Source organism: Cryptotermes secundus, unplaced genomic scaffold, assembly GCF_002891405.2.
Source record: "Cryptotermes secundus unplaced genomic scaffold, Csec_1.0 scaffold1715, whole genome shotgun sequence".
Taxonomy (NCBI): domain Eukaryota; kingdom Metazoa; phylum Arthropoda; class Insecta; order Blattodea; family Kalotermitidae; genus Cryptotermes; species Cryptotermes secundus.
The window spans coordinates 1,279-18,927 of record NW_019731604.1 but is presented as its reverse complement, the minus strand read 5'-3'; the positions used below and the strand labels follow the sequence as shown (position 1 = coordinate 18,927).

Genomic DNA, 17,649 nt, shown 5'->3' with positions numbered 1-17,649 from the left:
GCTCTTCACTGCTCCCATTGGTCCCCTCTCCCTAACCACCCCCCTGCCTACTTCCTATATAAAGCAGCACTTTTCACTTCCTAATCATTACAGCTACTGCTCTCTGCATTTGCAAGCCAATTCACCAGCCCTGAAGATGGAGGCGATATGTTCCTCCGAAACATCAGCTAAAATAAAGAACACATGGCGCCAGATCCCAGAAGATGGCTTTCTTCATAGTTGTCACCGTGAAAACCTCAAAACTTACATAAATAATAGTACTGATTTGAAAAATGCTTTTATTTGATGATGTTCCCTCCAAAGATGGTCCATAAGGACTGAAACATGTAAGGGTGATAGGTTTTCATGTAGTAAAACTTATATGTCTGCCAACCTCATAGAGGATGGCATCATTACTACCTCTAGTTAGTTAGTTAGTTATTTGGAGAGGGTGGATTTCCCCATGCACTTAGACGTGTATTGGTCCATTGTGCTTCCTTCTATGATTTCTACCAGTCTCTATATCCTACCGGTATTGGTATTTACCATCAGTCCCGCCCAGCCAGCGAGACCGGCTCTACTGGCTGAGAAGTATCTATAATGCTTCCCCCATCTACCAGAGGTATTAGAGACTGCTGTTGGGCGGGAAACGTCCGCAATTTTGGCTCAGTGACCTCCTTTGGAGATATGAGGTTCTTTTACATGCCGTAAAGCTACGACACGGGACCCACGGCTTAAAGTCCCTCCTGGAGGACTTGTTCCCTTAATTTTTCCGCCCTTAAAAATTTGACAACCTCCGCCGGGTATTTGAACCCGCGTACTACGAGTCATGAGGTGGGAACGTTACCTCTAGACTACGGAGGCCGCTATTACTACCTGTAACATGTGACCTTAAGGTCACAGTTACTTCCGCCTCAGTGGTCTTTGTTGTTTAGTTGTCAGTTTCACATTACAGTTGCTTTACTCTCAGGGAAAGAACTCCACTGCTCACTAGAGAGGAGACTGGGTGGGCCTCAGGGTCAGTCTGGATGTGATGGAAAAGAGAAAAGTCTCTGCCAGGAATTGGGGAATTGTTCCCTGGTTTCCCAGCTATGGCCAATCACCTTACTGTCTTATTTAATTATCAGCAGCAGATGAGTCTTTAAAATGAGCAGAACGAAGGACTGTTGATTCTGAGTATATCAACATCAAATTACAAAATTATGTACACAAATATGTAATCTTGTAAATGGTTGTTCCAAAATAACATGATAATTTTTATGATGTTTAAAGAACTTGTTGGGAAAATCACTGACACAGATTCCTTGGTAAGAAACTGCTTCGGTTGTAGATTATTGTCAGTGTTAATGATGGTCTTTTTGAGCATTTGGAACTAACTTCGCCAACCAGCAGCAGTCACTCGGTTGCTTGCAGACTGAAACCATGGAGTTTGTTGTAGAGACCATGGTTTTAATACTATATAGCTTAAGACCTGGGTATAGAGATTATCACTGTCCCTTTTAGTAGTGAGTTGCATTTAAATTTGCAGAAGCTATAACATTTTACATATAAGTTTGCAATCGAGATTAATGGAAAGAAGGATTTGAGGTTCTTACAGTGGTGATTATGAAAGGCTTTGTTTTATAGAGTATAATGCCGTATGGTCCAGTGAAAGTCAACGGATATTTCAGAAGAACATGCATCTGTTTTCAGGGTTGAAGAACAAGCTTGCCAAAGAGTGGATGGAATCCACATTCCGAAACAAATTATTTATGAAGTATGTAGCAAAAGAGATATGGGAAGACAGAGGAAGAGATTGAGAGGCTCATAATCGAGTCTAGAATACAGAACACTTAATCTCTGGGGAGAGGAAAGAGAATTTTGCAAGATGTAACTGCTTATTTCATGTATATATATATATATACACAATTTTTTTTTCAGGTTTTGCATATGGTAGTGGCCCACATGTGATAGCCTTCACAGAAACAGGAGATACATATTCTTGGGGCCATAATGGGTACTGTGAACTTGGAAATGGTTCTTCAAATCAGTGTTTATCTCCAACAGTAATTGGTCCAAATTTGTTTGGTAAAGAAGTGATAGAAGTGGCATGTGGAAGTCACCATTCACTGGCTTTAACAAGAGATGGAGAGGTATTGTTCTATTCCACTGAATGTTATGATAAGAACTAAAAATTGTGTGTGTAAGATTAGACACTGTTATAACACAGAAGACTGCAATGTCAGTAGGGCCATGTACTGAAAAGTATAAAAATGTTGATAAAGTGAAACATTAAGGTTATATTTGAGTACTTATGACTTATGCTTCTTGTCTCCAGGTTTATGCATGGGGTCAGAATAACTGTGGACAGGTAGGTTCAGGAATGAGCACCAATCAGAGTATTCCAAGAAAAGTAAATTCTATTATTGGAACAAAGAGAGCCATATCCATAGCTTGTGGCCAGACATCATCAGTGGCCGTATTAGAAAATGGTGAAGTATGTAATTTTTCCATTTGTAATTAGTGATAAAGATGGTCCATAAGGACTGAAGAAGTAAAGAGTTTCCAATTTAGTTAGAAGTAAAGAATGGCCCATTTAAAAAACTGTAAACTGACAGTATGTGTACAGGAATCCTATTTGTTATGGGCTGATGCCAGAGAAAGAAAATTCTTTTTTAGAATAAACACAAGTACAACTTAGAACGGAATTATTTAGAAGGCATAGTGAAGTTCAGATGTTTGTTATAATGAAGGATTGGTGATTTTTGCATATTTAGGACATTTGTTGCCTTCAGAAACAATGTACAAACATTGCATCACTCATTAAAGACATGGTAGGAGTATGTAATTGATTCTACACATTACAGTAATAAAGCAATTTATGTTCAAGAAACACTGATATCACCAATGTCATTGGAAAGGTATTTAACAGTCTCATCTGACTGGTTAAAATAAGTTAAATGCCATTCTGTATAGGTCTTCTGTGAAAATACATTTCCAATATATTCCAGTTTATTTTGTAGTAGGGTCTATTACTGGGATGACTAATGGCATCAGTCATATGGATTACAATCAGTCATATTATTTTGTCCCTGAATGTGCTTGAAATTAAGAGGAATCATGTGCAGATGGAGTTTACTCAAATACAACCCATTGAAATCAGCAGTAAACTGCAAATATTAATATTTGTTATAGACTGATTCCAGAGAAAGCCATTTCTTATTAGAAATGAACAGCTGCTTACCCATTTGTGACCTGCTATGTAATTTGTGCTCATGCAGTGTTCAACAATTTGATTATATGGTAACCCAAGATTGTATAATTTCAGAGCTTCCGTTCAGTGTTTATGTATTGAGAGAGGTAACATGCTGTATCTACAGAATGTACATAAAGGCCCAAGCGTTCTGATACAAGTTATAGCCCTTAATAAGATGGTGTCCTGCAAGGTTCAATTCTGGGTCCATTGTTATTTCTCATTTATATAAACAATTTACCCAAAACTGTAAATGATAAAACTGTACCTATATTATTTGCAGATGACACTAGTTTGTTAGTTAAAAGTTCAAACAGTGGTGATCTCTGTGTAAATATAAATAATGCTTTTCGTAGTATAAATGAATGGTTAAAAGTAAACAAACTTTCTGCAAATTTTAACAAAACCCACTACATTCAATTTACAGCTAGAAATAAAAATCCTAAATCTGAAATAAAGATTGTATATGATAAAAAACACATTACATCTATATCCAATATTAAATTTCTTGGAATATTCATTGATGATTGATTATCTTGTGACTCATTCTATATCCTATGGCTTGTATTATGCCTGTATCAGGATCAATTAGAAAGTGAAATAAATGAATGAATGAATGAATGAATGAATAAATGAATGAATGATGATGATAAAATGAGCTGGAATCTAAACTAAGTGCAGTCTGCTACATAATAAGATCGCTTAAACCATGCACGTCCGTAAATACCTTAAAAGTGGTTTATCACTCTTATTTTAATTTTATTATAAAGTATGATTTACCCTTGTGGGGGTAACTCACCCCAAAGTATAAAAATTTTTAGAATGCACAAGAATATAATTAGAATTATGTTGGGACACAGAAGGAGGGATTCGTGCAGAAACTTATTTAGAGAATTAGAAATCTTACCTCTGACATCTCAGTACATACTATCTCTTATGCTCTTTGTGATAAAAAATAGAAACAAATTCGTAGTAAATTCAGAGATTCATACAATAAATACCAGACAGCAAAATAATCTCCATCAGCCTCTTGTAAATTTGAGTAAATACCAAAAGGGAGTTTACTGTTTAGGAACAAAGGTCTGTAATAATCCACCACAATATACTAAGGCTATATTGAGTGATACTAAGAGTTTTAAGGTCAATTAAAACAATTTTTATATTTACATTCTTTTTATTCTTTACAGGAATATTTTGGTTATAAATCTTTTTAAGGTGCGAGTAGTTTTCTTGCTTTACAATTAAAAGAAGACAAGGTTGTCAGTCTGTGTTTTGGTTTTTAGATGCTTATTTTAGACATACACAGTTTTTATATTACTGTATACTAGTCTTTATTTTAATTTATTATATAATTGATGTATGTTGTACAAAACTCATTAATGACATTATGTTTTAACTATTGAATTTTTAATTAATAGACTTGCATAAAACTGTATAAATTGTATAAGATTTGCCATTACTTTTAAGACTAAAATAAACTTATTTATTATATTGTACATGTTTATCAGTATTTATACAAATCTGCATGCTATTGGATGACAACTGTAATCCTTAGTTGTAACTGTAACAAGGACGATCTCCACATCCGCATGAGAATGTACTCTCGACAGGATTTATGGAAGGTGAATAAATGAAATGAAATAAAATAAAATGAAAGAGAAACTTTTGTTATAGAATTCTGTTTTATATTTCTGAAGAAACAAGCACCAGATACTAAATCAGTTTTGATGAACTTTCCAGTATGAAACATATATTGTTGGATCCAATATTTTTATATAAAATCTGAGTTTCCAATGAACATGACATACATGCAGTTTGAAGTCACAGTGTTCAACACAAAACCACTGAGGTATAAGTGTTCATCACTGTGTTATTCTCTTGATATATTGTGCAGGTGTATGGTTGGGGCTTCAATGGGAATGGGCAGCTTGGTTTGGGAAACAACGTGAACCAGCTGAATCCTTGCCGAGTGCTTAACCTCCAAGGTATAGTTATAACAAAAGTTGTTTGTGGCTATGCCCATACAATGGCCCTTTCTGACGTTGGTGCACTGTATGTGTGGGGAGCAAATACTTATGGACAGCTTGGAACTGGAAACAGATCTAATGTTTCAGCACCAGTTCATGTGGCATCAGAAATCGGCAGGTTTGTCATTTGTAATATTTATATTGTGAAATACTTTTATTCTGAGGGCCAGAATTTTGATTGTTACAAACAGGAGAGTGTTGTATGTGGACAGTCTTATGTTCTGTCACTTAATACTGGCTTGTTCACTTGACTCATTTTATGTGCTTCTAAGAAAGATGAAGAAACAGGAGTATAAAGATAATTAGATAATGATGAGCTCCATAGTTTAACAATTACAAGGAGGGTGAGATCAGTGCGGTACATATGGGGGAAATGAGAAGTGCAAATAACATTTTGGTTGGAAAAACTTGAAGGGAAGAAACAAACAGACAGGGCTATAGATGGGGTCCATTGTCAGGATTTTGTGAACATAGTAATGAATCCCATGAAGGCAGGGACTTTGTGGTTCAAGGTTAACCTGGACTTTATTTTTTCCTGAAGATGTGGGCACCAGAAAAATAGAACTCTTTAAAGGACAGTTGGTGGTAACATTGCACTCACTGCCTGGCAAGTGGCTCCATGATTAAGTAAACATATTTGTTTTCAAAAGTTCCATTTTAGTTCTATTTTGAGAACAAATTGATGCTGATTTGGTGCCCATGCTTTAAAGTGAAGTCAGGCATGATGTCATAAAGTGGAATGACAGGACGAATGTGACCATTATGTCAATTTACCATGAAGTCAGAAGTCCAGGCCATAATGAAAAAGGGGAAAGGAAAACAGATACTTGTGTGTATGATTCATTACTGTAACCAATAGTTTGTACTGATAAGGAAGATCAGCTGCTGCAGATGTACCTTGTGGGTGAAAGAGAATGAATGAGTTGTATGTGAATCTATTCAGACAACTCCTCAACACCACAATTCCTAGTTCCCTCACCATATATAGTAAAACAGTAGGGCAGAAAGTTGATAAAGGTTGCTATTGAAGCATTTTATGTGAAGTGCTAGGTCAACATGGTGATAATAGTGTGAAGAGACCGACAGAACAGCATTTTCATAGAAGACTTCCATCTACAGAAATGAAATCAAAGTTTATGAGATATTATATGGTCTGCAACATGCATGACAGAAGAAAAGAGACTGTTTATTATTGTCATGACTGTGATATTGCTTTGAATGTGGATGGGTGTTTCGAGGAGTACCACACAAACAAGAATATCTGAGGAAATGTAAAATGCATATTGTGACATGTATACCCATTGCTAGGGAACAGGTCGGCCAATGTGGTTTATGTGGAGATGAATTCTAGGAAACCAACTCATTATGGGACGTTTCTGTGGAGATGGATTCTTGGAAACTAACCCATTATGGGATGATGTTTCTGTGGATACAGGTGATCAACAAACATTTCCTTGGATATGGTGTTGAAGATGTTGGTCTTCCCTGACATTATATAACAGGAGCCAGTCAGATGAGCTCAGAACAGAATAGAGGGAGCCAGTCATCACAGTCCAGTCAGAATGGAGCAAGCCCTAGGCAGTCATTTATTATTAGTTATTGTAATTTATTGTGATTACAAGCGATTGTACAAGATGTTAATAAATCAAATCATCCAATCCAAAACCCTTCTTATTAGTCATACCCATAAACATGTGATAGTATTTATGATCTAGAGTATGTAGAGAATTTATATTCCAAATTTCATTTCAGAGTACAGGAAATTTTTACTCTTGGTTGATTAAAATGTAAATACCCTTAAAAGTTTCTTCCACATCATGCTATAGCCTGGTAATTAAATTCCCTCCTTCGGAGGGTTGATTGAAAACCTAAACTTGAACTAAATCAAATATGCATTGACATCTGTGTATATTTTGTAATTTAAACTTTTTTCATGTCTAATTCACACTATTCACTCTTTGTTGGGTGTTGCAGAAACTGCATTCACATGGTCTGTCAGAAACGACTTTGGTGTCTTTTTAACAATATAAATGGTGCATCAACAATAACCATTATTGTACACTGTGAAATAATATTATTAATTGACCCAAGAAAATTAGAACATTTTTTGGTGCATTTTGTAGGCGGTTTCCTCATTTAAATAATTCTCTAATTTTTTCTGTATTCATTAAATTAAAATTGGCCCGACGATGCAATGAATGTCACAGTTTTATGTGTGTTAGATAAAAAGAAAGCTTGTAACTCTTTGTTATTCCAGGATTGTAGATGTAGCAGCAACTCACTATAATCACATATCAACTGCCATGACACAGAATTCGAAAGTGTATATGTGGGGGCAATGCAGAGGTAAGATAATTTCACTAATATGGAAAGAGTGTAGTTTATGTTATGGGAGAATAATATTAAAATGGATAATAAAGATATATGGTGTGAAGTAATGGCTTAGGGTAGGGTCCAGTGGAAGGCTCATGTAAACATAATGAATTTTTGGATGGGGAATTTATTGACTGCAGAATGACTATTAGTTTCTCAATTCTGATCCTATTCCATGGAGTTAGTTGTACAAATCTTGTTGATATATTTAGATAATGTGACTGAGTTCATGGTCAAGCAATGTAATGCAGTGGGTGGGCTAGGATATTAAGATTGTATGTGGTCATAGGATCAAGTCCTGCTGGACTGAGTGATTCTCTTAGCTTCCACTTATAAGTACAGTACATAAATAGTAATGTTTTCCCTATGAGAAGAACTTATCATGTTACAGAAACTAATTAAAGTTGTCAAATGAAATCTCAGGGGTTTACATCATTACCATGTTAGTACTGACTTACCTAAAAGATTGTGTGTGAAAAACTGTCTGTAAGTTTATAATCTAGTATCATAACAAATTTCATATTTATAACTCCAGTTTTTCACTATTTATTGCTTTCAAGCTGAAACCTAAATGAATATCTTTGCATGACTTTCTAGTTCTTCCATATTCTGCAAACAAACATTCAGCTTAACACAGATTACTTATTGTTGAAGCTGTATTATCATACATAATTTCAGGACCCTGCATTAAATAACACTACTATAGGTTCCGGCTTACAAGTTTGTACCACCACTATCTTTAATACAGATTGTAAGAAACAGGAAAGTGTGAACTTGTGGTGGTTCCTTTGGTGTGTAATGTTATGCCATATTTTGTACCATGTTTTATTTTTGGATCCTTGTTAGAATTATGAATTATAGGAGTTGCAGTGTCACTTTTGTGGCTGCTTCGGAACATGTAAGATGATATATACTTGCATGCCATTGTTAGTCACAAGTAATTATGTTAATAGTTGTAATATTGTGTAGTCAGCAAGTTTTATAAAGGTGATTGTATAGTATTCTCTTATGTAATTGTAGCGTGAAACTACAGTGGTAGTGTCGTATACTGTAAATCCTTCCTGAGTTTTGTAATTCTATTATTGGCATAACAGATTTGAAAGGTGGTCTCTCTGTCATCAGTCTACTGATTATTTTTTATTGTGTTAATGTGTTTGAAACCACATTCTGCAAACTAAAAATAGGCAGAAGCTTATGAAGACAGCTATAATTTCTGACATTTTCTACATGAAAAATCTTGTGGTTCTTATATGTACAGGTATCTGCTTTCTCTTTGTTTTAAATGGGTGCTTTTCTATGATTATAAAATTTCAGGTCAGAATGTAAAAAGTCCAACAGAAACTCCATTTACATCTTTACATGATGTGTTTGCATGTTTCGCAACGCCAAGTGTAATGTGGAAACCGATGGGAGTAGACTTGGATTCTGGTGAAAAAGTAACAGATAGTTTGAAAACTGCCTTTGATAATCCAGTAAGTAAAATTTCTATGTTGCAGTGGTTCAGAACTTGAGTGGATCAGTAGGAGGTTAATTGTTAAAAGTCAAAGATTGCATGATGTCTTCCATGCACTTTTGGTAATGTATGTACTCGTTTTTTTATCCTAAACCTTTCTGTATTTGGTAGAAGTAAAAGTTAATACTTTGCTTAAGCAACACACTGTGAAAACACAAGGAAAGTAGGATTTAAGGTTCTTGCAGTGGTGGTTATGAAGAGATTATATCTTTTGAGATATAACGCCGCATAGTCTGTTGAAAGTCGACAGATGTTTCAGGGGAACATGTCACTTCTATGTTCAGGGTCAAAGAATAAGCCAAGTTGGAAACCAGCGTGACACAGATAGCAAGCAGAACCAATACAGCTTCTTGAATCATTGATCATATCAAAGACTAGCCTTCCCATTGAGGAACACTGTGCAGGATTTGAGGTTTCCACCAGTGGTTATGAACAGTTCTGTCTTCAGGGTTATAAAGCCATGTGGTTGGGTGAAAGTAAGATGATGTTTAAGAGGGACATGTCACCTCCATCTTAGGGTTGTAAAATAAGTCAGGCAAGAAACCAGAATGAAGCAGGTAGCAGACAGAGCTCTGAAGTGAAGTGTGCTTCATGTTGAACCTCTGAACAGTATAGATGTGTGTGTCATGCATGCTGTGCATTCAAAATTATAAAAAAAATACTGTGTCAAATACTGGCACCATGTGGATGTGTGATATGCGTGCTCTGTAGTCTAAATTATAAGTGAAATTAAGTTGAAAAGATTTAATTTGTACAGTTTAACTTCTAAATATTATACATATGAGTAGCTGAAGTATAATAAATGTATGTAATAGTTTTAATTTAAGTTAATAATTGAATTTATGATGTCAGAATTTAAAGTTAATGAACATTGTCTGTGTTGAAATCGCTACTTGTGTCTGTGAAAGTAAATGTGATTAATATGACGTTAACTGAATCAGTAGATCTGACTGATTTCATTGCTGTGATGTTGTGTTGCAGCCATTAGCACTCTTGAATAGTCTCATGTCCTCTGTTCCAGCCTGTTCCTAACTTTCTTTCTCCCTGAAATTTGAATTATTTAATTGCACCAAATTATCTACATTAATTAGTGTCTTTAATTTTATATTATATTATTCCTGTAGAGGTAAAGCAAGGTATAAAAGAAACTGCACAGTGTTGATATGACACCCAGGCAATGCGGAGTTAAGTGAGAATGAATGGTATCAGGAGAAAAAATTATTACTGAATTGACTAGCATAGTACTTTCATCTGAAAATAAAATTAGAATGTTCATAAAAGAAACTGAAATTTGGGATTTTACACGTTTTCTGCAGCTCATGTCATTAATGCAAATACAGAAGAAATTATTGATGTGAAGTGTTTTACAGAGTTGCTGATCAGATTTCAAGACAAGATGAATTATAATTCATAATTATTCATAATTATGTTTTTGGAAACTTCTGAAGATTTCAAGATCCTTTACACCTTATTGAAAGTCCATCGATGATAGCTATTCGGAATTATATGACCCTGGTTCTGAAGTGAAGTGCATAAAACATGAACTTGTCATCTTTCGAGAGAACACCCAAATGCAAGGAGTGTTCGGGCAAAACTCAAAACAGGCCCTGACTCTGAATTTTGGAGTTACTCCACAGAAACAGTAACCATTATGATCTTGTGATAAAATAATTATATAATATTTTTTTAACAAACATACCTCTGTGAGGTAACTTTAGTAAACTGAAGTACATGAAACAGAAGACCAGACTAACATATGCATTTCAGTAATCTTCCTTGACTTGCTGTTTCAAAGCAACCAGATACCGAAGACAGTATTTTGAACAAGAAGTTCTGGGAAGAACTACTTGCCTGTTTCCTTTTGATATCACCTACATCATATAGAAAATGATCCATCCAACAATTTTTCTATTGTTTCCTCTGTATTTGTATCTATGGGAACATATTTACTGAGCTATTGCCTAGCAACAATAAGTGGCGATTACATACGGACACAGAGCAAGGTGATTCATAATCCTACTTTTATATTTTATTCAAAGTAGGGAGAATAGGCTAAAAAATATTTGGACTTGAATGTGCATATACAGTAATATGAAGGCCATTTCCTAGCAGTGGCTATCTTCTCTGTCTTCTGGGTGTTAACTAAGTATCCAATTCCATGTATTATGCAGACGTTCAACAGAAAAAGTATTGAGGCTCCATCTGAGAGAGAGGAGGACAGGGAGGTCTGCTAGTTTTGCTCAGTCACAGCGCATGCACTGAAGGGCTGATCCTCTTGTTGAAGAGGAGACCTCATTACCTAGCAGCAAGGGGGAACAGACACACACAATTCCTGAGTGTGCCTATCACTAAATGTTAGTGGGGAAGCGAAGCAAAATGAAGAGTTGTCATACAGGAGACAAGAAACTTGTATGATATGTTAATTGGGAAACCTGAAAGTAAGAGATCACTGGGGATATGATAACAGTAAAAGGATGTTAAAGAAATGAGGCTGGATGGTGTGGACTGGATTTGTCTGGCTTAGGATGGGGGTACAGTAGCAGGCTGTTATGAAACATGGTTACGAACAGTCAGGTTCCATAGGAGGAAGAGAATTTCGTAACCAATGGAGCAACTGTAATCTTTGCAAGAGGGCTCAATGAAGATAGGTAATTACAAAATCTGAACGTTTTCATTGTTTGTAAGAAGTTAGTGTAATATCAAAACTAGTGGTGCTGCATTTAATTGGAAAGAACGTAATCTAGGCATTAGGTATCAAATAGCATAAATCACATGTCAAATGCTGTGCCTTGCTAGTCTGCTGTTTCTTTAGCTTTACCCTTAGAGAAGGGATATCCATTCAAAATTGAGATCGAGATGCTCTTTGGAATTATTGTCATACTGCAGGATCACTTATTTTTGTCCATGATACTTTGTCAGATAGTATCCAGAATTCCTTACATTTTAATTGTTGTGTGTAATAGACAGAATATGCTTGTACTGTAGTCATGGTATATCCTAATGCTTGTCAAGAAAGGGTTAGAACCATTTTCGTCTTTGGTTCTTTCCTTCTAAAACTCTGTATTTAGAATAGTAATATTTGTAAGATGAAATATTTGATTACAGAGCAGCAGTGATTTGACAATTACAGTTAAAGGAACACCAATACATGTACACAAGGCTGTTCTGAAAATAAGGTGTCAGTATTTCCGATCCATGTTCCAAGACCACTGGGAGGAAGACAGCAGGAGGTAAATAGATCTAACACTGTTAACACTTCACACATTGCTTCCTTACTGTGTTAACATTGAAATAAACACACATGTAAGCATGCATANGGTGTCAGTATTTCCGATCCATGTTCCAAGACCACTGGGAGGAAGATAGCAGGAGGTAAATAGATGTAGCACTGTAACACTTCACACATTGCTTCCTTACTGTGTTAACATTGAAATGAACACACATGTAAGCATGCATGTAAGATTATCATACTGATATTCATAAATGTATATTTTATTAAATTATTTTCATTACTCAAGCAGTCCCCTGTATAAACATAAAATGAAACTTGCTTATAATGTGATCTCAAAGGAATTCAGTTTTATGTTTTGGGCAAGTCTTTGTTTAACTTGAGTACATGGTGTTCGGCAGGGCATGAAATGTGGTGTTGAGTTGCATAACAGCTATGGCTTATGCCACCAGCACAGAACACAGGTTTCACCTAAGTGCCTATATTTATAAATAAAGGAGTACTAAAGTAATATATTGGTGTTCCAAATCACAAGTTTGAATCCATGCTACATACATACTATATACATTATGCTGTTTCTGAGGGGTACCCATTTTGTTACCTTCCTTTTTCTTTTTCCTTAGTCTGTCAAAATAATTGTGTATAATTTTATCGACAGTTTGGTGTAATCCGTTGCCATTAGTGGCAAGAATGTTCTTTCTTGGATAAATTCCAGGGAGCACAGTTCAGAACAGAATTAAACTCAAAACATTAAATAATGAAGATATTTTTTGTTAAATTCTCGTTACTCCTTTACATTTCGACAGTTAGTATTGATTAGAGGTAATTTACATTAGTTTTTCTTGGAAACGTAACCTTTCCACTGAAAACAGCTTTACTGGCAGTCCCTGTTCTGTTCTAGGCAGGTTTTATTACTCTGTAGTTCACGTCATTGTTGTGGAGGTCAGTTTTATGAAAATTCATTCCTTGTTACCAGGCAGCTTGTCTTGACTTTTATTTCTGTTTCTGAAGCTGCTCTCATTATTTCTGGATTCTCTCTTGCAGTGTTCTTGAAATGGACCAGTTCTCATATGTGGTATATCATGCGTTTCTGCAGTATTTGTATACAGATGAAGTGAATCTTCCACCAGAGAGTGCTCTCGGTGAGTTTTCAAGAGGTGTGCCATTTTTATATAAGTGCATGCATGTGGGGGTGGGAGACCCACCCACAATAAATCAGAAGTTCACAAACTGAAGAAGCAAACATGCCTGGGAAGTAGCGACAGGCATGTCCCTCTTAAAATTGCAGCAAAACAAGGTTCTGTGTACCATCGGAAATTTTCCAAGGTGCACACTGATCTGCGATTTGCACACAGCTTTCAACCTTACATATGCATATGATTATATAACAAAATTGTGCAGGCAACAAGTAGAGGTAATACAGACTCATGAGTATGAACATGTTTGCAGTATAAAAAAAAGGCGAAACCAGACATAGAAAATGTAAGAGGCTAAACTTGGTGGTGGTCAAGCTTATGACTGTTTAAGTGACTAAGGTGCCATTGTAGCATAAGATAAATATGATAGGCGTGATCTTCTTTGCAAAGCCTGGACTGACAGAGGACTTGTGTATACTGCAAAAGCAAGAATTTTCAATAACAGGCTATATGTGCGAAATGTACACTTGACATGGCCAAGCATGTTTGTAAAATACATTACATAGTGACTATGACGGCAAGGGTTCAGTTTTTCATCCACACATTTATTGTGCATAATCTGCCGAGACTGCTATAAATGTATATGTTCAATAAGTGATGACCAGTGGCATAACTCATATACTCATTTTTTTTGTTCACTTAGGTATCACTTTAATGCTTGTACTCAGGTCTGTCTGGTAGAATCAGGAAGGTGTATCATTTCAGTCTGTGTGTAGTTTCGCTGTTGTCTAGTAGGTTCACTGCTAGTGCATTAGTGTGATTTTCTAATTTTCGTAAGTATTTGGTATTCCACTTTTTCATTTCACTGAGCACTGTGTTCATTTGTAGATCTTCATGGATCCTGTGCTTGTTTATGTACCAAGGTGCATTGCAGAATTGATCAGAGAGTCTTGGATTGAAAGCGCTGGAGGATTTCATTGTTGGAATTGGAAGCTGTCCCCCATAGCTGAATTCCACAGGTCCATATGGGTTTGAGTACTACTTTGTATAGGAGTCTGCTTTCTGTTTGATAGGCTTGATCTTCCTACTAGCTGGTGCATTTGTTTGTCTTTTTGGTTTTGATTGTGCTTTGCCCATGTCAGTCTTCTGTTGAGATTCATGCCCAGGTATTACCCTTCATTTTTCTGGGGTAGATCAACATTGTCCAATTGCACTGTCAGGCAGGTTTGGTTGTGTAGGGTAGATGTAATATGCGTGGATTTGATTTATTTTAATTCTCCATTTCTTCGCCCAATTGCCAATCTTATTGATGGTGGCTTGGAGTCTCATTGAGGCTATTGCTTGTTCTTCATGCGTGGCTAAAATTACTGTATCATCGGCAAAGGTAGCAGTTGTGTTGTCTGATGTCAGGAGGTCACTTGTGTGGGTAAGATATTGGACAGGTCCTGAGACACTTTCTTGCAGTTCACATGCTTTAGCTCTCCTTAAGGCTGTGTTTTCATCTTTGAATTTTACTTGAAAGAGTCTGTCTGTTAGATATAATTCTAATATTCTGTAATATGCATGGGGAAGGATTTTTCTGATTTTGTATAAGAGGCCTGGGTGCCATATTTTATGAAACACTTGTGTGATGTGTGTTAATGCTGCAGAGCATTTATTTTGGTAAAGCTCCTCTTATTGATCTGTGTAAGCCAATGTACTTGTTCTGTGGTAGAGTGTTTCTGTCAAAATCAAAACCGATGGTCCCGGAGGATTCGGCTTTCTTCTAGTATTGAGTACAATATCTTGAGCATAGCTTTTTTGAAGAAATTCCTCGTTATTAGGAGTAGGCTCTTTGGACTTCATGAGCTGGCTTGCTCTAGCAGTTTGCCAGGTTTCAGAATCATTATGATCTGTGTGACTTTCCATTGACCTGGAAAATATCACATTCTAATAATTGTGTTGCATATAGTTGTTAGATGGACAATGCCTTTTCTTGGGATTTCCTTCAATATTCTCCCTGTAATTAGGTCATATCCAAGGGTTTTCCTTGGGTTGAGAACTTTTTGGGTTAAGTTTTGAATTTCTTTCGGTGCAATGAATTTGATTGGTTGTGTTACTTGTAGCATTTCTGGTAGGTGGGATGCATTGTGTCAGTTATTTTAATCGTTTTGTTGTTTTCTACAATGGATAGTCAGTGTCAGCTGTCACTGGTAAGCTTTTAAGGTGTGTCTGAAATGTTTCTTCTTTGATTCTTTTTATTTAGTCTTTAAATTTTCTGGTCACTTCATTGTATCTGTGTTTATCTTTGGGAAAGGTTTCAGTTAAAAGAAATCTCTGGTCTTGATCCTCAAAGGGCTTGACACCAAGACAAACTGATTGGTGGGAAATCACCAGTCATAAAGTAACTCTGACTCTGACAAAGTAAAGCTTTATTCTCTGAAAAATGCATATAAGAAAAGAGACTGGTTGGGAGATCCTAGCATAGCTAGGAGGATACTATTACTGGCCAAAATAGGGTGTAAGAATGTGAATTGGATTAATCTGACACAGAAGAGGGTCTTAGTGGTGGGTTCTTCTGAACTGATATTGAACTTGTGGGCTTCATGAAAGGTGGGGAATTTCTTGACTAGCTTAGTGACTCTCATATTTTCAGAGGGCTCTGATAAATTTGGATTCTTTGTTAGTTGTGCTAATGTATATTTTGAAATGGCAGTTAAATTCATGCAATAACTAGTTGCAGAGCATTTTTCATAAAATTTAAGTCCTGCAGTTGTGTAACACTGTTCCTTTTTCACTGTTGGCTGGTATCATATCAAAGTACATTTTAAAATGATATTTAGAAGATTTGATTTTATAGTTTCAGGACATTCATCCAAAAGTGGATTAAGTCTAAGACTTGAATGCTTCTTTGAGATTTGCAATTCTCATGATGATGAATGTCAGGATTATGGTCTTCTGGGATATGATGTCATGTAGCTTAGTAGATGGGTACCAATATTTCCTCTGAAACAATGGTACCCCTCTATCAAACTACACAGTCACATCCCAGAAGATTGTAATCTTGAATGTGTTTTCTTTTATTTTCATCATAGACTATTATTATACAAATATATGTTTTGAAGTGACTTTTATAGCATGTTGTCTCATACATTTTGAGGCTCTGGAGGGCCCTAAATGTGTATAATTCTAGCCTTCTGTAACATACTGCTTGGTAATACCAGATGCTGTCGTCTACTTTTTCTCCTGTGTTGTTAGGAATACTGCTTTTAATGTAACTTCATTTTTGACTTGAAATTTTAAATTTATTTGTATTCATTTTCTTTTTAAGAATTGCTTGATCTTGCCAATGCTTACTGTGAGATACCACTGAAAAGGAGATGTGAACAGATAATAAAACACGGAATAACAATAGAAAATGCTGCAATGTTATACTCTACAGCCATTGCATATGAAGCTAAGGTGAGGATAAGATATGATAGTGTTAAAATCGATTTTATCAGCAATATGTTGTGTGACACGTAGCTGTCATATAGGGTAAAGTTGTCCCTGTGCTTAACTAATTAAGCACTACGCCATGAAAGCGCATGGGAGAGTGGATGTGTAGATCCACATTTTCTTGGCCTCAGCACTAGTTGGAGGTGAGTGATCAGCTTCATGGCTCTGCCGCTTTACTCCCAGGGAAAGAGCCCACAGTACCTATTGGATAGGAGGTTGGGTGGACCCCAGAGCCAGTCTGGACGACTTGGAGAAGAGAAAATTCTTGTCCCCACCAGGACTTGAACTCTGACCCCTCGATCATGCAGCCTGTAGCCAGTTGCTATACTGACTGCTCTATCCTGGCTCCCATTGCTGTCATAGCATTCTTAAATGATCAGCAAGCTGATGTATACAGGTATCCTTCAATTTATGATGGTAATTTGTTCCATGAAAACTGTTCATAAGGTGAAAATTTGTGAATTGAAAATGATACTGTCAGTACTTCATTCATATAAGTTACTCTTTTACAGGTCCCAGAAAATCCCCCAGTATTTTTAACATATATTTTAATAGTAAGTAAGCATTACGGTCATTCACTACTCACAGAAAATTTTCCAATATTTTTAACATGTTTTAATAGTAAGTACACATTAAACAATAAGGAGCTATTTGGAAAGTTATCTCCAGTGAGCTGTTAACAA

At 36.1% G+C, this 17,649-nt stretch overlaps 1 protein-coding gene across 7 annotated transcripts in view; it reads left to right on the top strand.

Annotated features, from left to right (window-relative positions):
- Positions 1 to 16,930, top strand: part of LOC111867307 (RCC1 and BTB domain-containing protein 1) — a gene marked incomplete at its 3' end in the record, with an annotated part of 25,506 nt that extends 8,576 nt beyond the window's left edge. For all 7 annotated transcript variants that reach the window (XM_033752626.1, XM_033752628.1, XM_033752629.1 and 4 more), the window contains 8 exon segments: positions 1,900 to 2,111; positions 2,297 to 2,455; positions 5,106 to 5,356; positions 7,496 to 7,584; positions 8,926 to 9,083; positions 12,230 to 12,354; positions 13,398 to 13,495; positions 16,800 to 16,930. In XM_033752626.1, the coding sequence (XP_033608517.1) occupies positions 1,900 to 2,111; positions 2,297 to 2,455; positions 5,106 to 5,356; positions 7,496 to 7,584; positions 8,926 to 9,083; positions 12,230 to 12,354; positions 13,398 to 13,495; positions 16,800 to 16,930 (1,223 nt within the window).
- Positions 16,931 to 17,649: the final 719 nt, after the last annotated feature.